Source organism: Anguilla anguilla, chromosome 5, assembly GCF_013347855.1.
Source record: "Anguilla anguilla isolate fAngAng1 chromosome 5, fAngAng1.pri, whole genome shotgun sequence".
Classification (NCBI taxonomy): Eukaryota; Metazoa; Chordata; class Actinopteri; order Anguilliformes; family Anguillidae; genus Anguilla; species Anguilla anguilla.
In genome coordinates, this window is record NC_049205.1 from 48,055,937 (window position 1) to 48,081,150 (window position 25,214).

Sequence of the window (25,214 nt, forward strand, 5' to 3'; positions counted from 1 at the left end):
CTGCAGAGGTTTTAGTAGAGCTGCACTACTTAGGAAATTGCCTATATAACTTCAATGATGCCTGAAGTGAGCTGACAAATATGATGACAAACTGACAGAAAGAAAGTAAGACAAATACTCTGGTCTACGTGACTGCCTCAATTCCTATTCCAACCTCAGAGCAACTGCTGCAAAGCATTAATGCTTTCAGATAAGTCCTTTGTACTTCCTCTTCCTCTGCTCTCAAAGCCAGAAGTCTCATCTCGTGCAGCTGGAAGACGACTGTGTATTGCACAGATGAACAGTTAAAGGTCCCAAATGCTATAGCAGCGAAAGGCCCCAATGTCAACCCCCTTAAGTGAAAACATGAGGAGGTGCAAGACTTGAAAAGTACTGATGAATTGCAGATGAACCCCTGAAACAATTAGAAAGAAATTAATTGGGGTTTAGAGAGTGAGGAGCAGTGGGGGTAGGAGATGCTGCCAAAATGTAAATTGCATTGAATGCGCAGTTGGGAGAACGTCAATATCAGGGCTTTTCTCTTCACCCAAGGCCAGCCGCTTCATCTTAAATTGAACCCATCTTACGACCCCCACAGTTTCTTTGAAATAAAAATACATGAGATCAGTCCCCTGCTTTAATTACATATAAAGGAGAGGTCTAAGATATTGCTGAACTCACAGTTCTCTAATGTAAAATGCATGAGAGAAAGAGGAATATGGTTCCCTTGTTTGGTCATGGATGAGCACTTTATTGAATAAAACCCCCAAATGTTTCATTTCATCACAAGGATATATTCTTACAAAAAGGAAAAAAAACCCACAGTGCTGCGATAACACATGAGCTAAGAATCCTTTCTAATCTTCTCTTGTACATAATTCGGCCCTCACCCGGCATATACGATAACAGGCCTTATGAAGCCATTTTTCATTGTTGCTCTTGTTACATGAGAGCAGTTATGAAATAGCTGCTGCATGTACATGGAGCTTTGCTCTTTCCTTTCATCATTGTGTCAGGTGAGATGCATGCAATTTAGAAAAGCAATGCACTTCTACAAAGGTACATGCAATTTCTACAGTGTAGTTCATTCATCACTGTGAATATGTGTTCAGTGTCACCAACACTTAATAAGTAAAGGGAAGTCTGAAGTTACACAATGAATGCGCACATATTGCTGTTAAAAGCTCTTACCTTGATTGGCACGGGTGGGTGTTGCACCGTCTGACTTGTGGCAATGGTCGATTCTCCAGGTGACAGTGGCTATCGTTCACTAGAGTCATGGTCTTGTTGACAATCTTCATACAGGAAACAATGGTGCTTCTTTGCCCTAAGACATCGTAAAAAAAAAAAAATCTAATTAACAGGCTTGCATATGGTTTCTTCATTTTTGTCTTTCACACTTTCTGTTTATATTGCAATATTTGTTAGATCTATTCATTTTCCCATTAAAATTCTCCTCACAATTGACCACCATCCAAATGACAGCGTCAGCGAGGACTATTTCAATACACAGTTCCACTGGGCTGCCACAGTGTTCCAACACGCTGCAATGATTTTCAAGGTACAGCTGGCAGAGAGGGCACATTAAATCTCAACGGCTTCAAAAGGCCTCAAGCAGCTTTCCACTTTTCTCCATTTCAAATTGCCCTTAATTAGATAAGTCTTGAACTTTCTTCCTTGAGATTACCAAACGCTTTGCTAAACAGCAGGTACGATATGAAAATAATCAGAGAACTGCATGCACCTGAAAATAGCCCATTTGTCCAGACAGTCGATAATCTCACATCACCTCCTACATGACGGTTTTCAGTCATTTGCAGACAATTACTAAATGAAACGTAATTAATGAGGAACGAAGACTTCAAAGGCATCAATTATTTTTAGTTGCAAACAGCACTTTACTCAATGAAAGCAGGGCTAAGCACTGACCCATGAGAATGCCTAATAGTGGCCTTAAATTCACCTTTGATAAAATAGCTGTGCCAATGTACCAGCCTTGAAGATTACCTCATAGTTTATAATTTGCAGTCATGGTCATTTAAGGAGCAGAAAAACAAGCTCTTTAAATCAGATTAAAATGTCTTCATAGAAATACGAGAAAGCAGAAAGGCCAAGTTTTATGAGTAAACTATAACAATTTCTTAGAATTTGGTACTGCAAACTTGGCCAGATTCTTTGTTCAATAATACAATTCTATGCATTCAAACTGAATTGTCCAATTTCCCAAATTTAGCAACTCATTTGTTTTGAACATAACAGTGCACACCGAGGCAATTTGAAGTTATTGACTAAAACAACCTTAGAAACAATAATGACTAAAGAATTGCTGTGTAACCTGGTCATATGGAGTCTATTTTCTAAATTAGGTTATGGAGGTAAAGAAAATGTATAAATGGAAAACTGTCATTTGTTACTTGACATCACTCACTGCAGAACCATTATTCAGAGGTTGGAAAAGCTTGCACACATGCAAAAAAAAGCGTAAAATATACTAGGTGGAGGAGGAAATGGGGGTGGGGTTCTTCGAAACATGAGCCACCCCCACTTTCTTCATTTGCAGGTGCTGGTGGACAAAATTCACGTACAAGTGTAAGTGAAAGAAAGAAGGCCTCTTCGTGCTGTCTAGACTCTTAGCCAGTATATTATCACAGAGGAGCCTATATAGAAACCAAGTAAGAAGGTTGTGTCAGGGCTGTGGTGGAACACCTGCCTCTTTCAGAAGCACTGCTGTACTGTACATTTTAAACACATTTGAAGGTGAGATCTAAATCAACTTGGTGCTGGTCTACACTTTCAGAGCCAGTTGGTGGGGGGATAGGTTTCTATACATACAAAAAATTTGCACCAAATCAATGGCATTCATGAGGCTGGCTCATCCAGCCAAATGCTTTTCCTAAGTTAAGGTTTTTCCAAGAACAATTCTAGATGCCCTCTCAGACACAATCACACATTTGATGGGCCTTCTAACACTAATTAGCTCTCATAGTGTGTTAAACTCTAAACTATAAAAAAGATTTCCAGGCTACTTTACAGAAATGTTTGTGGCCACATTGGAAAAGCAGCATTTCAAGTGACTATTGCGTAACTAGGCATCGGACAGCTGATTGTGTTGACCAAGAAATCCCTTAGAACAAATTAGTCAGCTGTCTAAAAAGCAGACACTGCAGTTAGCTAACCTCAGCTGATTTGTGATTTTCAAGATGACATACATTCATTTGCCAAGACACTAGTGTTGTAGCAAGATACGCAATTGTATCTACACTGTACACAGGCTACACAAGCCAGAGGTATGTCCGCGTCTACCAAGACAGACAGCAATCTGTATAGAGCCACTCCACTTGCAGAAAGCGGTGTCCTGCTTCTATGCATAACTGTTAGCACAGAAGAAAGACTAAAACATTATTTGTTAATCGAGAAAACATAACATTTAATTAATCTCATTCCAGTAGAGCTGGGTAAGACTACACACATTCCTTTCGCCACCCAGATAGTTCCACTGTTAGGTGTATCTGAGGGAATTCTTACACTTATAATCATTATTTGTACTGTAAGATTTACAAGAAGGTTGAAATATTATCAGAAAAAAATCTAACTAGAAAATGTTTTCTTCCTTCTCTGCAAAGGGTCACTCCAGACAGTACATAGTAGCTGTTCTCAATGAGTGATCTAACCAACTGTAAACCTGGGGAATAGAATAATATCAATGATGCATTCCTGAGTGAATGATTGCTACAGCAGAATGGTGTTGAATACATGTTGAACTGTGTGTGGTTGCTGAGACCACAGTAACACCTGGCTCAAAATCAGGGGAGACTGGTGGGGTTCACCCAATCCACATTTGATTAGGGAGGTAAGATCCTAGCGGCGCACTCCCTTCCCCACTTCTGCCTCGGCCTGTTTGAACTGTGTTCTTGTATCCACCCCCGGATTAGCAGGGCAGCATTTGGCACATGTGTGGCATGGGTGGGATTAGAGTCCCATGTCAAATACATAGCGCTCAGAGAAGAAAGGAAATCTGAATCCCCCCTGTAAAAAAAGAAAATCCACACCCAGGATTCTACCCCTCACTGGCCGCTGACGCAGGGCGGCCTCCTTGCCTTCAGCTCTATTTTTAAAATTCATTTCAATGCCCCTGGGCATCTGGGATAGTCCCAAGGCTGCCTACATCGATGCTGATGTAATCTTGAAGAAGCAAATTGATAAAAACCAACTTACAATAGAAATTACTTCAAATGAAAGGTGTGGCAGCAAAATTGCTGCTCTGTCAGAGTTTGCCGTTTAATGGACTGAAACCAATTTCTATTTTCATTAACATATGCAGATGCCGATTGAGGGGTCAATCCCATCTAAGTGTGTTTGAATTCAAAGCTTGGGAGAATCAAAACACAGAGACCAGATGTATTTGGAAGTTTCATGTACAAAGAAAATGAAACACTCAGTTGTGCTGTAATACCATCATCCACCCACCAGACCATTACACTGTATTACATTACATCTATTTGGCAGATGCTTTATCCAAAGTAACCCATGTACAAAAATCCATAATTAAGATCATTGGAACAACAACAGTACACACCTCCAATAAGATACAATGAAGTATCAGTTATCCATAGCCATGAACATCAGGTCTAGTTCAAACAATAAGCTTGGCATAGCATAGTCAGTAAAGTTATAGCAAGTCAAACTAGAAGTAAGCCATAATAGCAAGAGATATGATAAAAAGCTACAACATTAATATGATAGTACAAGTGCAACACAGAAGTGCTAGATGAAGATACAAGTGTAACATGAATGAGCCAGAAGATTAAAATACAAGGATACAAGTGATGTTAGACAATGATCTGGGATTGGTAGCAACCTTGGTGACACTCATATCAAGCTTATTTACCTTCCAGTCTTTCCATAAACTATTACTCTAATTCTATTCTCAAGCCATGTCATTTCTTAGCCTAGATGAAAAATATCATTCCTGAATGAATAAATGACTGTCTAATGAACTAAAACCACTTAAACCAGTATGTGTCGTGTAATCAGTTACAAGTGTCCTCTAGATACGAACAGACAATTTCATGGGAACCCTCTGCCATTTCAAAGTGATGCACAAAATGTATCTGAAATCATTCCATCCTTAAATATTCCACAGGCAACACCCATCAAACAGATCCTCTCCATGTCTGAGAAAGGAGGTTTAAAGATGCTGTCCTCACATTAAACTTGAAGAGCTAGTGCCAAGCCAAGTCACACCCCTGGAACCACTTAAAAAACCTACATCCTGCCAGCACTCCATCCACAGACATTAGATCGTATTCCAAATCAACAGCAGCCTGATTCAATTAAACTGTAACGAGACTTGAGGAAGGAAAAAAAAGAACTCTGTTTTTCAGATCAACGTTTCATTATCCATTTCACTATACCAACAGGAGGAAATGTGCCCATTGCATCTGTTCAGTAAGGGTTTTGATACCAGCCACACAGGGGTTACTCTGACCGGGGTCCTAGCGCCATTGTTACCAGCTGTCCAAGCGCTTGACTGTCTCTGAGCTTCTAAATCTGCTGAACCTCCCCACCTCCTCTCCCCAGCAAGATGCAAAGGAGAGGGATGACGCACCACAAAGAACCTTTGTGTAGGATGCTGCCGTGGAGATCAGCAAGGCTGTGAGGCCTTTGTATGACTTGCCAGTGAGTGGCTCGGACTGACCTCCTCCGCACTGGACGCTGCACTCCCCCCAGCTGCTGTGAGTCCAGATGTAGAGGTGCGGCGGCTCATTCTGGGGCTGGCTGCTGTTCTCCAGTGTGCGGTTGAGGGAGATTGTGTACTCATAGTGGATGCCATAGGTCTGGTCATGGAACAGCAGGACCTGGGTTGAGGTGAGAACATAGGTACATTCCTAAATCAGATACATGTACTGTATGCACAAGCAGTGTGATAAAGTAGAAAAATAAATTGGATCAGAATTTCTCAATCAAACTAAAATTTACCACATGTTTCTGTGGGGCAGAATACATCCAGGTCTTGTTGGAGATTAGGACTCCTTTACTGGGGTTTCTATGAGACACCTTTCCAATGTTACATAGGCAAATCTATTCTGTCACTCTGTTCAGTGACATATGGGCGGTTTTCGACATTGCAGCATAAAAAATGAATCCTGTCACAGTAGCCACCTGAGAGGTGTAAAAAAGGTCATGTGGTCTCAAGCAGGTCTGGCCCGCAGGACACAGAGGTGCAGTAAACAAGGTGTTTCCGGGATGAAAGTGTTGAAAGCATCTCGTAAAATGGATGGACACGGGTAATGGAGAATAGCCCAGCCGAATCAACACAGATGTTTCCTGATGGCCACAATCCACTTCAGCAAACCACAGAGAAAAGGCTAAACTGATCGGTGGAGAGAAAGCCGTTTGTTTGATCTTGTTTTAATCTCAGTTTAATCCATTGATGGGTCACATGAAAGATTACAGCCACAGTGATCTTAGTTTAAACTATTAAAGATGGACGTCATGAGGTAGATGTGTGTACAGACATGTACAACCTCTAGGGCAGGAGCACTTATGGGGAAATACAAAAACGCTTAGGCACAGGCAAACAATCTATCAAACTGATGCATCTACAAACAACATCCATATTCCAAGAAAAACAAATGACACATGAAGCAGCACCACAGCTCAGGTGGTCTTCTGAGCTTGGAAGTGGTCCCCCTGGAAGGTGCCTCAATTAATACAAAAGCCGATATATATGTTGGTGGCACCTTACCTTACAACTGACACTACTTACAGGTATGGGAAGTCAAGCTTGCTATGTATCATTAGCCTGACAACTTTTTTTTTTTTACTCAAATGAGTGGACTCTCAATATCAATGTCATATTAATGAGTGGACTCTCAATTAAAATTTCGTTTCTAGCTTCACAGTGGCCACATAAAAACAGTGGTGGGGGAAGGAAGATGGGTGGATTTGATGACCAATAAGGTCCCTACAGGCAGCATAGTTACACCAAATGTTTTAAGAACATTTTTTAGATCTCCTGGGTTGATACTTGATGTAATACTTATACACCTTCCTCGGGGATCCGGTTTGTGTGCAAAAACATAGGAAATGTCACTGGAATTACACTGGAACTCTGAGTTACTCTGTTTGGATGTGGGTAGAACGTGGGAGGGCAGCTGCACTGAAGAAACATGCACTATGAAGCTTAGCAATGGTTTGTTTGTGTGCTCACTATCGAGCTCTATTTCCATCTATATCCAATTATTGCAATGTTAGCAAATTTTTCTATTATTATTACCTTAGTATTCATTCACATTCATTTTCAATAATCCCTTTTAAGGAACTGACCATGTTATGAAACAGGAGTCCTCCAATTTCTTGAGCTGAAACATAGTGGCCTATTTTCTACAATTGTTCTTTGCAGTTCTACCTCTAGTTAGTTATTGTATGCAAGTGTACTTCACCTCTGGGACCACATACCTTCACCTTCTCCGTGAGACATTGATGTGGATGTCTTTCTCATCATTTCCACCAACTTTATAAACTTCCCACACAATGTGAGCCATTACTCAGAACATATGTCTACCAAAGGACACAAACTTGGTCACGGGTACCACTAAATTCAAGACCAGTCCCAACTGGAAGGCTATTCATTTCAAAGATGTGACAATTAACCCAAAAGCATTCATTCAAGGTCAGGAAGGATTTTCAGGCTTCTCAGATGCCTACAGGCTTGTGGGTAATTTAGCCTAGTGTTACATAAGGATGAAAACACTTCAGCTGTTTGAAGTCAAGTGTCTTTTATCCAAAGCATTTTTGCCGGGGTCTACCGGAGAGCTCAATTCAATCCCTAATTAGGTTAATTGTGTTCTCTTCTAATAGCCTGAATCTAATCTGGTTTTAATGCATATTTTATACAGCAATCTTCCAAGCTGCAGGGAGCTCTGCTGATTGAATCTTGACTGCATCATGAAGTGCAGCAATAAACACGAACATATTGTTTTTTAATATTAAAACTAACAAGACACTCGTTTCAGCTGTATTCCTCCACACCGTTCAAGGTTCCAAGAAGGTTGCCTTTAGTTACAGTTAAATGCTTAAATGTAATTTCACAACATAAAACAATGCTTCCTAATGAACAGAAAAATGGGGGAAATTGCCAAAATTGTAAATTCATGAGCAAGATCTTAAACTAAGCCCATTAAATGCGCTCTTACTGAAGTGGCTGTATTAACAACTGGGTGCCATATAGCTCTTAGGGAACTGTTGATAAGAGCGTCTTAATATAGAAACAGATTATAAACGTCTTTATAGGATTGGATCAGAGGTTGCATGTTTTGCCCACAATCCAACAGGACTTGCAAAATAGAAAGCATAATACTGAACCTTTGTTGGAATGCAGTAGAATCCCTGCAATGATGATTGTATATGTAAAATAAATGCACATATTATAAATATACCTTGAAATGAAATCTTGTATGTTGAAAAGTAGTTTGTAAAACATATGACCTCACAAGAAGCTATATGTTTGTGTTTAGATACATTTCATTTCCTCAGTGTTTTAATATTAATATGTAGGGCCTCCAGAGTCTATGCCTTTGTAAGGGAAATAAATGTGTTAAGGTCTAAACTCTGGTTTGAAAAAAACAAAAAACAAAAAAAAAACAAAGCTTTCCACTGAGGCAAGGGCAAAGGATAATGTCTTTACCATGAGGTGCAGGGGTGTTTTAGTGGGTCCCTTGGCAGAGATCTTTTCCCAGAGTCCTCTTCTAACGTAGCGGACCGTGGTACCAGCTAGCTGGAATTCACCAGGAAGTTCAATCTTCCAGTCATTGTTGATGGATCTTTTGCTGGAGTCCTTCAGGGCTGAAACAAAGGTCAAAACAAGTTTCAGTAAAGAGACACACCTCTAGCATAGGCTGGGTCCTATAGGCTAGACACATCACCCCTTACAACCACATTCACCTCCCAGCACACAAAACCTGGGTGTGGCCTAGTGGTTAATCAGGCATTTGATGCACAAGTTTGTCAGTCTGAGTGCCACGGTTACCATCTCTATGTCATGAGCTATCAGTGGAATCAGTATGGTGTTTATGTCCATAAACTTTGATTAATAGAGATTAAGTCACACTTAATTGATTCCACACTGGAAAATTCAATTGTCAAACTTGATCCTGTTGCATGAAAAAAATTTCTGTTGGCCTTCGGTCGAACACATGTCAAACGGTGCAATATTTAAAAATTGAGTGTACAGTGCATAGAAATGTCCTGATATAATGGATCCAATGAATTGACAATGTGACAATTTTAATAAAGGTTGATAAATATTCATTCATCAGTGGTTATGAATCAGACCGTCAAAATGCAAGGTTATTGGAATGTAATGTAATGTAATGTTATTGGTTAAAATGCCAAAGCTGTCATCTCCAAGACATGAGCAGTAAGCTAACAAGAAGCTGTCGGTGCAGTTGGGATGATTTTCATGTTTCCACATGTGGAAATTCACACTAACTACAATCCCACAGCAAACTGTCACACTAACTACAACCCCTCAGTAAGGTTCCCAAAAAAAGAAGATTTTCAATGTCCTTGATTCATAATCATGTTCAAAGGCCTAACACAAAATTAGCCATAACTTACCAACTGCCTGTCCAATCCTCATGAAACCTTTGCTTATCTGTCTATCTTGCCTGTGTTCCAATGTTTTCTCTTTAGTTTGTGTCCAAGAAACCCTATAATTGCTGCCTGTAGCTATATTTATTTTATGTCTCTTGCGGCAGAAGATGGCAATACATGGTACTGAAAACAATTTTTTTTTTAAATTCTAAATAACATCCTAACACCTTTCTTCAAGATCATTGGGAACAACCGAGCAAGTAAGAGGTACAAGTCAAGATTTAATACAGCCAGAATAAAGCTAACCAGATTCCCAGGCAGGAATACTGCTTCATTACATCTCTGAAAACATTAAAAGGGTTGAGTGGAAAATGAAGGCTGTGTGGAAATAAAGCACCAGGCACTGAACACTGTGACCTTACAGACATTGCAAACTGTGCACAGACATAGTCTAATGTCACTGTTACATCACCAGCACCATGACAGATACAATGCAGGTTGGGCCAAATGAAAATGTCACTGCAAATTGCTTTGAATAATCCTTTAGCTTAGCATATCACAGCCAGAAGACAACTTCACTAAATGTACCCGGTATTCATTGTAAGTGGTTGAGCCCCAGATGCGTAATTTGTATTCTTTTTTTTTTTTGGGGGGGGGGGGGGGATTCTTCTCCCGGGGCTGTGCATTTGACATGGAACTCTAATCCCACTCATTCCAGACATGTGCTGAATGCCGCTCAGCTATTCCAGGGGTGGATCCAAAGACACACTTCAAACAGGCCGAGGCAGCAGCAGGAGGGGAGTACGGGGCTAGGATCTTACCTCCCTAATCAAGAGCGGATTGGACGAACCCCACTAGTCTCCCCTGGTTTCGAGCCAGGTGTCACTGTGACCTCAGCAGACCATTCCTAGATTTGTCTGGCTGGGCTTCTAGCCGAAACACACTAAAGCCTCAATGTAAATGAAATGCAAGACCCTCTCTGTCAGTCTGAGAGCACTCTCTGGAATGCACATTTCCCAAAGCACACACAGCCATTTAATCTGCAGAAAACCAGTTGGGTTTAGCTGCATTGGGATTGGCCCAGCAGATTGCAGGTGACCAATCAATCATTTACTCACATGTCTATTGAGCCCCTCCCTCCTTGAGTGATACTTGACCAAGTCAGTCAGCACTAAAATGGTCTGGATTTGATTCTGGACATTGGGCATACATCATAAATCTGATAAATTCCCTGTTTAATTTATTCTTTTATTTTTTTTGTTTGAGGTATTTACTTATTGCAAATAATCCAAAAGGAGAGAAAGACAAAACATGTAATTTGGCTGGTTACTCTCTACTTAAAATAGAGAAAATGCATAGAGGCATACAGTACAAAAAGAAGCAGTGTTTCCTCTCGCTTTGAAGAACAGATGTTCTCATCTCAAAGGAAGAGCTTTGCTTTCATGTCCCTTCCAGAAACTATGTGGTTCCCAAGTTGTGTTAGTCCATTCATTATTGGGCTACAACTGGAATCAGCTAGATGTTAACACATTAGAGCTATTAAAATGTGTTGTGCACCATACCTCCTAAGGCAAATCTTTTTATAATGATTTGTAAATAGTAATGTGGCAGCATCTCTTTACAGCTGTAAGAACTGCACTAAATGGTAATAAACAAATAGTTAAACTATTTTTTTTAAACTCTGCTAAATCAAAGCATACTTTACCAGATCTCAAAAGAAATACTGAAAAAGAAAAAAATTGAGTCTGATTAAGTTTAATCTAGAATTCTTTCTAAGTTCTGCCTTTTTAAGATACATAAAAATAAGCTTTGAGCAGATCCACTGATTTCATTGTGGCCTAAAGAATCAGTATATATTTATACAGCATTAATAGTGTAGCGATGCATTAAGAATAAAGTACCTAACAGTAGCTAGGGGCCTTTCAATGGAGCTGACTCAGCACCTAATCTTAATTAACAGGGATATATATTTTCCAAGCCATCAACATTAATGGTACCAGTGAAACTGAACAATTAAACAATTAACTGATAGGAAGGTCAGAATTTGCAATGCCTTTGTCCCCAGCTGACAAAATTAGACAGCAGAAACTGTTTGTTAAAGCTCACACAACATAAACAATGCCATGATAGTAAAATAATTAAATAAATAACATGGTAATATCAATTTGTGCACTTGTTACCACTCACAAATATAATGAATTGGAGGATAATCACACAACATCTTCATTACAGCATGTATCAACTTCAATTTTCTTGAAAATACTTCATATGGTTTCAATTCATTACCAACACTGTGAAACATGTTTAAAAGGAGATGCATTTCCAAAATTCAAAAGTGTCTAAATGAATACTTGGAACACTCAGCATTTGCCACAACACAAAACAGCAAAACTACCTTACATATTGGGAAAAAAAACTAAAAACAACTTTCTTCTTTTGACAGTTGACCACCTCTTAGTTTGCTATGATTTGAATATAAAATACATCAATGTTATGCCACATTTGCAGCTTACGATACTTGAGACATTTACACCTCCTTTTAATTAGGCCTATAACATATGCACCGATATGCATTGTCATAAAGAGCCTGTTAAGACTTTACAGAAGTTCAAGACTCAACAACACTCAGGACACCTGGAAATTACTTTGAAGGTTGCTTGGCAAAGAATCTAAAATCTGTAATAAGCCCATAAATGCGCTTCCAGGCATCAGGTAGATATTAAAGATCACACACTGGAGTCCCCGGTTTGTTTCAGACTACCTGATCCTCTGCAGGGATAGCCAGCTAAACACAACATCTGAGGAGGAACTGTCTCATTTATCAAGGTGTGGCATTGACCCCATCAGACTCAATACCAGCACACATAAGACTTATCGCCTGTGGAACGGCCTTAACTTAATCATGACCACCACCAGAGATATTTACGAGGGGAAAACATGTAATTACCCAGAAAGCTGTGCGATGGCTTGTCCTCCACCACCTTAATTCTCCGAGCTCCAGCTGGGATGATGGCAGCCTCGATGTAACCTGTGTCAATACAGAACCAAACATGTTTTGGGGGGTGGGGGTGGGTAGCATAGAGACACATTGATATTTAAAGCGACGGGCCCGGTTGGGGAAGGGTGGGCGGGGCTGGAGAGGAGAAGGGCTGATCTGCTACTCTTTGAACTCCAAATGTCTTTTTTTGATCATCAGTATTGCTAACTCTGTTCCGAGTGCCTCGGAGTGCTTTCCCAGGGCCCGATTCATCATTCGTTTCTTGGCAGCTGACAACAGCAGCCAGACCCGTGGCTCTGACATGGGCTGCCAAGCAGAGGAAAATGAAGACATTCTGCTGGTTGCTCGAGGTGACTACTCCGCTCAACGCTGATCCGAGGTCAGGCTGCGTGCACGCCATCTGCGTCACGCTGGCATGTGGAGCATTCATTAGTCACTGCTTTCGTAGAGTAATGAGAGCTCACGCTGCCTATGTGAGCTCTGAGCCCTGGGTCAGGGGCAGGATCCCTGCTGGGTGAAGACAGGGCACCTGACCTCAAGCCGCATGAGAACTCCGTTCATAAACTTGAAATGGTCTCTAAACAGCTGACCTGATGTACCAGAATAGAGGTACACCGCTCAGATGAGTTGCAACAGATCAACGGACTGGAGTCAGAGTGAGATGAGATCTGAGTTGGCCCTACCCTCCCCCTCACAACCCACTGCCCCCTTGACCCCAGTTCCAGGCACAGCGCCATCCAGTGCTTGGGCAGTAATGATGACACAAAGGAGCTCTGTTAGTTGCCATTCTCTCAAACAACATGACCATGTCTTTCAATTGAGTAAATAGATCTTTGCAGATATTATCAAATTCGTAGATCCAAGCGTGTTTAGAGTAATCGTTATTCAAAAGTAGCATGTGCTGTGAAATTAGGATTTACTTTAACAACTGCATTAAGATGTTTAGACAACTGAGCAACCTTAAACACTGGGAATTTAGTAGGTTTCCCAGCAAAAACTGTTTCTGTGACTTATAAAGTTCCCCTCTACATATCTGTACAGTTTATACGTCTACAGCCCATAGAGACTTCAAAATGAAAGGTAGAGGAGGACAGAGAGAGAGAGAAAATTAGTCTGTGCAGGTTCAGAGGGACAAACATCGATAAACAAAACCAGCTGTATATACACTATAAAAACACAAGTAACAGACATATTAAATAAGTATATGTCTTGGATGTTCTGCATGTCAGTATGTTGAGTGTATTCCACCTTCGTAAAAAATAAAAATAAAAAATACAAAAAAATCTTTTATATACATAATCATCCAAGAGCTACTTTGTTCCTCTTTATTGCCCAGCACTCCAAACAAAACAGAGCCTGCTTTGTACTCACCAGTGTTTCAGTCCTAACCACTACCATGCTGTTACCAATGACAAAAAACAACAAATGAAACCACATCAAAAAAACCATGGTTAAGAAGCACCCGTCACCATGACTACCAGGCTACTTATGTCTCCCCTACTTTGTTAGTACGCTTGTGGCTCCTCTAATGAGACAGTGCTACATACATTACATCATTCCACGTGGGCTTCTCAATCATTAGAGAACAGTGCCCTTTGTACTGTTTCAAAGAAAAGGTAAGCATACACACTGTTGCAATATTATAAGTGCATAATCCCAATATTCACTAAGCCACTAAGCCAAACAATAAGCATCATCTAGATGCAGGCAGCCAGTGGAAATCCCAGAGAGGAGAACTGCAAGACTCTCTAGTTGCCCTTTCAAAACTCTTCTGTAATCTATTTACCCCAAGGAAGGCTACGTACAGTAAGAAAGTTTGGGGAGACACAAAACCGTCTAGACTGGGTTCTCCTGGGGAAATGATAGGGACCGTAGATCAGAGCAAACCAAATCTACGGACACATGTACACTTCAGATGTGTTTTCAGAAACTGTGAAAAGCAGAGGCTCAAACAATTAAATATAGAGCTTATTTAAATCAGAACTTTAGCAAGTTGCAGAGTGTGGCATTGTGGGAAAACATTCCAATCACTTAATCAAGATAGATGTAAGAAAGGTGGCGTCTGATTTGCACTGAGCCTGTGACCTCTCCCTCTATCTCCCTAACAATGCACTCGCCATTACACAGAGCTTTCATGCTTACACAGCAGGATCATTTCAATAACACACCATGGTAATGATGGGAAAGTGAGGATTCCATGAATGGCAAAATGGGCGGAGTCTGTGTGTTATAAATCACCTGTGAACCAACCAAATGACTTTTCTCTCTTTGGCAATACACCACGATTGGCCTCATGCAGCCATTGCTACTCCGTGGAATCTTCTTACAAGGTTTTTTTTTTTCCCAGGAGGACCCAGAGAGGACTGCTACACTCATCTACTGGCACTGAGGTCTCCACGAAGGGCAGGGGCACACATTGACAAGCAGGTAATCTTACAGGAAAAACACTTGGGAACAGCCCTGGGCTTTGACATCACACACGTAGAAACCTTCTTACAATGGCTACTGGTGACTGGGGAACAGAAAATGAGTGTGAATCCATCGGGCAGGTTATTAAGACCACAGTTTCTGCAGCCCTTTTAACGAAAGGTTGCACACATTCATATGCACACATGCACTGTAGCCAGTGCTCACAACTACACATCTAACTGAATTAGAATTATTTTGATGGAACTAGGACCAAGTAATCTTTCAGTCAAAGCAGATACGGGAATTTTCCGAAAAAAAATGCTTTTCTTTCGTAGACAATGCTTTTCCACAGAATGAAGGATATTATAGGGAACTGAGACAGGTTCCGTCCGTAAATAATATCACAATCAGATTAACATTTCATATCTGTTGCCCTTTGTTCAATGAATGCAGGAAAAAAAAAGACTTATTACAGGAAAGCCATTATAATGGCACAGAAGTGTGATTAATACCCAGCACGTTGCATTTCTGGTTTTTGGACTATTAAAATGCCAAACATACTCTGGACATAAACTTTGCCTCATGGGATAAAATATCGACTTAAATCCCAAGGGGTTTAAGCATAATGCTGTGTTTAAAACTACCCAGTACCAACTGACCCAACAGTGCCCTTTAAGAGCACAGAAACTTGTTGCGCTTGCTGGGAGCATATTCATGACTGAGTCACATGAGGTCAGTTGCACCAAGAGGGAAATGCAGTTTACTGCCTTGTAACCACAGGGGCAAGAATTCTCACCTCAGACCTTTAGACATTCAAACTGCCTTTGTCTTTTTTTTAAATTCATCTTCTTTCAGCTCCGACCACTTCTGCGAAGCCCAGTCCGATTTCCACGCTGTCGCCCCAATTAAATCACTGCCCCCGTATTTCATCCCTGCTTACGGGGACGCTGACAATATTTAGTTCTGCGCTCAGCTTCAGAGCAGATGGTCCTGCGGCCAAAAACGGTCTCTGAGGCCACCATGGTCCCAGTCACATTTATTTCTGACGCAAAACATTTAGAGGGCAAATTATCTGTTGCTCCCAGGTAGGAGTGCTAAAGCGGACAGGCGAGGAGAAGGGCTTCGTTTCTGCATTTAGCCAGAGCTGTGCGGTGCGCTCTGCGTCGTGTTGTTTTCACAGTGCCTTACGGGCAGTGAAAAGGCTCGGAGGGTTTCAAAAGGCGTTTGATTGGAATCAGCATGGGTGAGCCTAAATCGGGAAGCAAGCCTTCTCACTTGAGCCTGTGCCCCTCACCCCTCCTCCTTTATGTTACTGTGACTCACCCATTCCTTTGGTGTGATTGAAGTCTCCCTTTACTATCTTGCATGATTTGCCATCGCCGTTGCACACGCCACAGCGGTCCTCTTTGGCAGAGGAGCCGATGATGCCATCGCAGCCAATTTTCTGCCATGACAAGGACACAGAATAAAAAGTTAGTCACATCCCGATTTTTGAAAGGCACTGATTCAGTTACCATAGCAAGCTTTCTGCCTGAGTTGCAAACATGCTGCAATGCTCATGTGCGGTAAATATTTACAAATGCCAGGCAAACACTGAGCTCTGGCCCAGACACAAACAGACCCATAAACATATGTTATTACATTTCTATAGCTTCTGCAGAAAGTCCACACTGTCCTGGTTTAAAGTATGGTACATCAAAACATTGCAGACAGGTTCTGGAGACATGATCATGTACAAATATTTGAAACAGATCATCTAAAATACACATCTTCCAGATCAGGAATGTTGAAGTTTATACACACATGAACAAATTGAGACTACATCAAACTTATAGCCATGGGCTTTTTTTTGAATCTATCCATTTGAAAATAATTAGCTGTCCAGCTAAGTGTGCTCTAATAAACAATTATAAATCATCATGAATCATTTGCATGCTTCCTTAAGTCCTGTGAGATAAGCTTCAACCCAAGAAAAACAAATGAGCGAAACTAAATTTGAACCACATGACTAAATGGCTGGACCGAATAAGGTTCTCGTCACACTAGCAAACTGTTTACAAACCAAGATTCAAAAACCAATTGTATTTACATTTTCAGCAGTGCTACAATTATCCATCCATCCATTTACGTAACATTCCACCTGCAGCACTATACACACACAATTATACTTTCACTAGTAGTACAACCACATCAGTCCGCTAGCTACCGTAGCTATATTCTGATCACTGCTAATTACCAAAAGGACATTTCTGAAGGCTTCATTGTAACTGGAAGGGTGATTAGCATGTGCCAGAAGATCCACATCCACACACGAGAGATTTTATACATTTGCAATCATAATTTCAATACACCTCTGTTGGTGCTAATTGGGGCCAGTGAGAAACAGGTTGGGAAATGCAGTTCAAATATGATGCATCAGTGAGCCACCAAACAGATGACATTCAACCACTGATTAGTGTGAAACACATTTCTCCCAACCTGTACAGATCCCTCATTAATGTGCTCTGAAATCCTTGTAAACTACGTCTGGAGGAGGTTTAGGAAACAATATCAGAAAGATGTCATTTTACAAACTTCAAATTTGCACTGTTATTTTCAAAATGCAAGGCGAAAGAGGGCAGTGGCAAGATAACACTTTTGCAAGGAGATTATTGAACTGGATTTAGTTGGTTAAGGCACTGTGTGCAATTTCCCTTTACTTCCTTTAATACCAACAATGAGAGGAGGAAATGAATAACTGATGTTCAGTCTATAGCACGATATACAATACTGCAATACTTTGGTTTGTCCTTAAGTGACAGACACTTGACTGTCTTAGAGAAAAGAGAACCAGTCCTTCTACAGAGGCGAACAGCAATCACCCTGCTGGATTGCAGGTCTCAAATTAGGATGTCTGATCAAACGCACAGGTCCAAACTCCAAAAGCAAAGGCATACCACAGGACATGGAGTGGGAGGACATTTGTGGACTTGAGTTCAATTTTGGTGCAACTTGAGTGGCACTGAGCCGGTGCCCAACCTTCCTTTCCCCCCGCCCCCTCCCACGGATGATGCCTCCTGCAGACGGGCCCCTCCCTTTCGCTTGACCTTGAAATCCCAGAATAGGTCTTGTAATTACAGGGTTTAGGCTTGGCTCTCTCTTCAAAAAGGGATTATTTCCACGAGGGACTCCACATCCGCAGCGACGACTGACCTGAGACATAAACATGTGACGGTCTTGAGTCTTGACCCATCTCTGCAATACAAAGACCCAGGGGCAGTAACTGCAAACTCTTTCCTCTGCCTTTAAATGTGGCCCAGGCGATGTGGAGGTGAGAATGCAGGCTGTGTGGGCTCAGACAGGCCGGCTGGGCCACACAGCGGCCGGCTCCGGATGGTCTTTGACACGGCGCCATGGCAACGGCGGTCTCGGCGGTGCCGTGACTCGTGCGGCGTGGGGTGGTCGCCAGGGCCTTTTTTTCCTGCTGCAAAGCCCCACTGATCCTGCATTTGTTCTGCTGACAGGCAGCCAGAGTGCACCGAACACCAGCCCAACACTCTGCCACAAATGTCAGCAACCCAATCTGAGGCCTGATGAAGGTGGAGCAGCAGCATAAAAGAATGCTCTTTTTAGCAACCGAATGACCTTTGGAAGGGTGCTTTACATGTGATAATGTGCCAAAAAATTAAGCCGATCAGTCTAAGGAGGGGTAGGCTGAGTGGGAGAGGGGAGGAGGAGGGGGCTGAAACTCTAATCAGAAACAGCTCTTCCACCTGTGGGTGTCTGGAAGTGATTTCATCTGCAGGGTCGAAAAAACAGTCTCAGTGCTCCAAACACACACACTTACTGTGGCACCCTTCATATTCTCACAGTACTGCTTCCTGGAGAATGGAAATTTTCTCTGAAATGAAAGACAATTCTGCCAATTTTCTTGCTGCCAAAAACCTGTATCGCTGTATCTTTAAAAAAATTCTAATTTCTTCAGTACAATGGTCCCATGGAGCTCCCACAATTCTTCATACTCCGTTTAAAAATGTATAGTGCCTCAGTATTTGGACAATGATACAAGTTTTGTTGTTTTGGCTCTGTACTCCAGCCTATTGGATTGGAAATGAATCTGTGGATATGCAGTGAAAGTGCAGACTGTCAGCTATAATTTGACAGTATTTACCTCCATATTGGGTGATTTCAGTACTGTTGGTATTACAGCCCTTTTTATCGTCTCCCCATTTTAGGGGAGCAAAAGTAACTGGACAAATAGACATAATCTAAAACAAAGTCATTATATTTAGTACTTGGTTGTAAATCCTTTGCAGTCGATTACTGCCTGAAGTTTCCAACCCACAGTGATGCCCTGCCAGGCCTGTACTGCAGCAATCTTCAGTTTCTGTTTGTTTCTGGGGCATTTGCCTTCAGTCTCATCTTCCACAAGTGAAATGCATGTTCAGTTGGATTCAGCAAAGGTTACTGACTTCCAGTCAAGAAGACTACTCTTTTTGGCCCTGAAATACTCATCGGTTTCTTTAGCAGTATGTTTGGGGTCATTGTTCTGCTTCAAGGTGAAGCACCGTCCAATGAGTTTTGAGGCATTTGGTTGGACCTGAGCAGAATCCAGATGCTGTCAGCAGTCACCTCATCAATGAAGACAAGTGAGGCAGTTCCAGTGGCAGCCATACATGCTCAATCCATAACACTACCTCCACCTCGTTTCACAGATGATAGGGGGGGCGGTGCTTTTGATCTTCAGGAGTTTGTGTCTTTCTCCACACTTTCCTCATTCCATCACTGTGGTACAGGTAAATACTGATCTGTCCATAAAACTTTATTCCAGAACTCTACATTTTTTTAATGTGCTTTTTAGCCAACTTTAACCTGGCCATTCTGTTCTTGAGGCCTACCCTTGGTTTCCATGTTGTGGTGAACCCACTGAGGTAATGCTGGTCAAGTCTCCTCTTTATGATATCTTTGACACATCTATGCCTACATCCTGGACAATGTTCTTGATCTGACAGTTGATAAGGGATTTTTCTTCACAGTTGCAATTCTTCAGTCATCCACCACAATTGTCTTCCATGGTCTACCAGGTAATTGCCAAATACGGATGTAAATGCCCTCAAATAAAAAATGACAGTATGCACTTCATTTATTTCAAACCTAATGTGCTGGAGTACAAAGCCGAAGAATCAAAAATTGTGTCACTGCCCCAGTACTCGCACACTGCACTGTAGTTTTACTGCTGGCTAGGCACTTTAGACCGGTTTTAATTTGGGATTAACCAGGGATTTAATTTGCTTTGCAGTGTTAATTTGAGTCATTAGCCAAAACATCTTAATAATAATGCACAAGTAAAGAGAGACCCATAGTTTACACAGGGAACAGCTGCCATCTGGAGTTTTGCACCAACTGGGGCTGCAATATAGAACAACACCAACTGACTTTGATTTACTTGTGATGGACAATTTGTCAGCCATTGTCTTGCGATTGCCAGGAGCCTGTGTTCAGTGTTCTGCGCAAGCCTCAAATCTTTTCCTGTCCAGCTTTCTTTTTGTTTTTAATGAATACAAGACCGACATGCTGTGAGGTACATCATGGATTTTACAGCTGTCGAGGTGAATCGCTTCGTAAGATATAATTCGACCCGTTGCAGAATATAAACCCCGATGGGGCGTTGGTCCGTCCTTTTTTAAAAAAAAAAGGTGTCAGGTTTGTGCCCAATCTGCCAGGGGGTACCCCTATCCAGCTGTTATTAAAGCCGCCTCTCGTCGCTGGCTGGATCCCTTGTGATAAATTCTTCCATATTCATCATAGTCTGTACTGTATGTAGAACAGATGAGATTAGGTCAGCCCCTGGGCTCGGGGTTGACAGTTAAATTGGAAGCAAATGAGCAAGCGTCGGTCTCTGCTTTTGTAACCCAGCTGGGCTCGCCACATCATTAGACTCTTCAATTAAAGCTAAATAAATTCCCACTCCCAAAAACCTGATACTTTTCACCTGAAATGACAGAGAAAGGGAAAGTGAGAGAGGGGAGAAAGACAGAGGGGGGAGTAAAAAACGAGAGTGAGAGGGTGAGAAGACCTAAATATTATGCTAAGCCTCCCGTATGGAAAGTCAGGAACGCTATGAAAACAAGGTCCGACCGGCAAAGACTCATTTGGGAGTTGGCCTTGAGGGCCACCGTCTGAACAAATCAAACTTCTAATGCCACAAAGGGCTTCCTTGGGAACAAAAGGGTTTAAAAATGTGCTTGAGGTGTGCTCGGTGACTCCTTGACTAAAAAAAGCAATTTAGAAACACAAAGCCATAGAGTCCTCAGCAGATGGGATCTGCCCTGTGAAAACTAATCTTCTCTGGAGCTGTCCTCTGGCAGTTATTAACTAGTCCTTTCCAGCCTCTCAAGAAGTACGCCTCATAGTTAGCATCATTAGTGTCTGGCTGGCCAGTGCCTAAACCTGCGCTGCCAAAAAACTGCAGTCACAGAAAAATGCACATCAAAAAAAAGAGGGTGAAAAAATATAAATTGTTCATCCTATCAACACATCTAGAGGAAAGGCAAAGGGCCACTATAAATAAATCTAATGAGAACAGCAGGAAGTTTAACCCCTCCCTTATGCCCTGCTCTGACCCCCACCTCTGTGGACAATTAAATCTGTAATCTTCAACAAAAAAGCAGCGGTTCCCCTCCCCTGGCCCCACCTACCAGGGCACCAGGCCCATAAAGAGTGTACCCTATGACAGAGAAGCAATAACATTACCGTTACAAAGGTATTAAGAATAAGCCCATGCGGTCCTCAGAAAGGAGCAGAAGTCAGTGTTTTCCGCTTCACCCCTGGAAGGGAGTGAGAGCGGGACGCTGCAGGCGGAGCAGGCGACCTCACCTGGCACTTCCCGTTCACACAGAGGTCTGCGTCGTAGGGGCCGCACGGCGTGCCGTCCAGGACTCGCTCGGCCACCAAGACCGGCACATCCCGGCCCACGGGGGTGCAGAACAGGGCGCACGGCTTTTCTGGGAGGGGTTAAAAAAAATAACAAAAAATAAAAACTAAATAAAAACTTCACCGTTCATTCATTATTCATGTCACACCGAGCAACGGTCGGAATAATTTCATTTGGTATTTTCCTCATGCTCTGACGCTGAGCCACAGTGCCCAACACAATAACGCGAGACAGCCCGTATGCGTGTTTCTAATGTCAAATCTTCCTTTTCTCCCCGCTGACGGCGTTATCTTTTCCAGAACGATGCCGAAGAACACCACAGGCGTCCTCTGACAGTGACATCCGTGACGAGTCGCGCTGGTGATCTGCAAATGCCTGAGACTGTTCAATCTGCCGCGGATGACAAAGAAAGTGTTCCTGTGAATTACAGCAACAACAAAAAAGATCAAAGATGAGGAGCATCGCAGTGCCCATCCTTGGTCTCATAACTGCGTGTCCTCGCTAAATTGTGTCAGAGGTTTGATTCACGGTTTCCTGGGAAAAAAATGAGCTATAAGAACGAGGAGTGATGGGAATTAAGAAGAACATGGAGGACGGTTCAGGAAGAGAGGCTTATTGTAAAGAATCCAGTCAGAGCTGCACTTCGCACACAAAAAGCAATTGCAGGAGGTTCTTCTCATCAACCGTCGGCTCAAACATTGCTGTAATGCTAGTCTGACATTTGGATAATTCAGATAGGGCCAGAAATGCAGCTTGAGAACAAAAAAAGAAAATCAGTGTAAAACAGCTGGTGTGATCAAGCAAAATCTATTTTTCATTTTCCATCTTAATTATTCAGCAAAAATCAATATCAGGCAGTTTCCTTAATTGGAGCCAAATATTTTTTAACTGCTTACCACTCTCCCAATGTTCAGCTTTCCCCTGCCACTACAAACTCCACAAAAAATCCACAGTGGCACCTAATTAACTTGAGCAGTTGGCTAGCACACTATTATGTGCTGATTGCATCCAAATGATTCTAAAATAGGGTACACATTTCCATTCATTAATGTAGTTAAATTTAATCAGTGATGTTTAACCCTGTTCTGGTTTTCACATGGACAAATGAGCGGTTCTGAAACTTCAAAGGCAATCTGAAAACTAAATGCACCAACACTATACCTGCATTAATGGTTAAACAAAGCATTAGATAAAATCATTCCTCATTCAAGTTTATCCCATGTGTGAGAACCAGTTGTTCACTTCAGAGAATGCAGCTCTTGAATAGATTACTGTCTCTTGCGTGAACTCGCATGAAACCATTTTCCTTAAATAAATGTAAATGTTTAAGGTACACTGGATCCTCAAACATGCCATATCTGGTTAAGGTTGAGGTGCTGAACTACAGATGAATTAAAATTTTGCCTACTTCCTCTCAGTTAAATGTCAACCATGCATTCACTACAGTACTGCTTTTGCTGGGTGGAAAAAGAGGGTGTAGTGCAATTTCACTGGTCTCACAAACACACATCCACATCCTGTTATGAAAGTTAAAAAAACATATTTGGCAGGCAGCTGTAATAATTTTACCCAATGACAACTAATTAAATGGGACGTTGATTAAAGGTTGTGGGTATTTATAAAAAGCACTGGACCACACGTTCTTGGAAATGATAATTTTCACTCCATTTTCACAAACATAATGCTCTTGCTCGTTTCTGCGCAGATCTATCAAAATCAATGTCACATCTGGCATGAGCAGTTCTCAGAGGAAATAAAAAGAATACACATGTCTGGACTGACGTACTGTAAACCTCATGCAATATAGTGTTTGTTAAAAAGAAAGGAAAGGAAGGCTAAAAGCGTTTAACCACTTCACTGCCCGACTCGAAAGCTTGCCAACCCAGCCAACTGAGAATGTGAATATCCTCAGGCTAAGGCAGAGCAACAAACAACAAATTCATCCCATTTTAATTTTTGCAGATTTTCGAAGCAACTTCCTCCGAGGCGTCTCCCCTGGATAAGGTGAAAATAGTAAAGGGAGGGCAGTGACCGCACAGATAGAGCAGTACGGCTGTGCCAGATTTCGTGTGACAGGACTGACGTGCGGCTCTGACTGACAGCCAGAGAACATTCAAGAACCGCAATAAAAGCAGCAGGTGCTCCCACAACGCCAGACAGAAATCTCTTTCCTGGCACGGGCGGGCAGCAGATGTCAGTGGCACGGAGAGGATACGAAATTACGCAACACAGGAAATCAACGCGCAGGCAAAATTGTTCGCATCTATTGCCTTTTTCTTTTCTTTTTTTTTTTTTTTTTGAAGTGGCTTGCTGCCACGCGAGCTGACGGCCTGCTCACCGTCGCTGACGACAGCTGTCCACATGTTGGTCTTCCTCTTGCTGGCCTGCCGGTCCAGCGACTGGCACTGCTGATCCCTGAAGGTGGGCGAGCCCTTGGCACACGGGGCCCCCTCGCAGGCCCTGTGCTCCACGCTGGCCTTCTGACAGTGCCTCCCTCCGGGCCCTGGGCTGCAGACAGCGGGGAGGAGGCTCGGCTTAATCAACACCCCCCCCACCGTAAACGCTCCCGCTCTGCTGCTTTGCACCGTCTGCCCTCGGGGTCCGGCCATCTGCCGAGACTCGTCTCCCATTACAGGTGGGGCAGACGCCTTCACAAGAGGAGCAGGCTGGAAATGACCACCCCCCCCCATCCCCCCCTCCCCCTCCCCCTCCCCCTCCCCCTTGATTGAAAACACCTGGGGCAGGCGGGCAGACACCCAGGGAGGCCAGCAGGCAGGTAGTAGCGTTAGCACCCTCGCCAGTATCAGCCGCAGCCAGCTCCTCTAATATTTAGTGTGCGAGCTGGGCCTGGGGTGCAGGAGCGTGCAACGCTAACAACGCTGCATTCATGCTGGAGCGCCACTAAATACGTCTTCATCTTCAAAACCAGAGCATAAAAAGTCACTCAGACTTCTTGGACACCTTCACTATGGCTCCTCTCCTGTGCTGGCATAGACGCATTCCCGTTCTCTGTTTATCTTGAAATTATTACGCAGCCTGTCTTGCCAAAAGTGCTTTCTGGCCGCAGCCACAGCCCAAAATTTATCACTTTTTCCCTCTGTGGGAACTCACGGCCATTGCTGCAGTGTAACGGCAGGTTTCCCTTTCCAAAATACAAATAAAAACAGCATGTTCCATTGACAGACTTCCAGTTTTGCTAAATCATTATATGCAATCCATATGTTAATCTGCAGAAATTTGATTATTTTTAATATGGCTGGCATCATTCGGTAATCTAATAAAGTAAGGTAGAAGCCTTGATCGTCTTGAAAAAATCAG

The 25,214-nt window shown here is 42.3% G+C and overlaps 1 protein-coding gene across 4 annotated transcripts in view; it reads right to left on the reverse strand.

Moving 5' to 3' along the window:
- Positions 1 to 25,214, reverse strand: part of adamts17 (ADAM metallopeptidase with thrombospondin type 1 motif, 17) — a 79,263-nt gene that overhangs the window by 11,744 nt on the left and 42,305 nt on the right. For 2 of the 4 annotated variants that reach the window (XM_035416690.1, XM_035416689.1), the window contains 8 exons: positions 24,235 to 24,404; positions 21,839 to 21,966; positions 16,307 to 16,427; positions 15,012 to 15,086; positions 12,524 to 12,604; positions 8,669 to 8,826; positions 5,678 to 5,837; positions 1,171 to 1,306 (listed from right to left, as the gene is read on the reverse strand). In XM_035416690.1, coding sequence (XP_035272581.1) covers positions 1,171 to 1,306; positions 5,678 to 5,837; positions 8,669 to 8,826; positions 12,524 to 12,604; positions 15,012 to 15,086; positions 16,307 to 16,427; positions 21,839 to 21,966; positions 24,235 to 24,404 — 1,029 coding nt within the window. The remainder of the gene's footprint in view (positions 1 to 1,170; positions 1,307 to 5,677; positions 5,838 to 8,668; positions 8,827 to 12,523; positions 12,605 to 15,011; positions 15,087 to 16,306; positions 16,428 to 21,838; positions 21,967 to 24,234; positions 24,405 to 25,214) is intronic. The other 2 variants (XM_035416692.1, XM_035416691.1) reach the window with 1 other exon arrangement.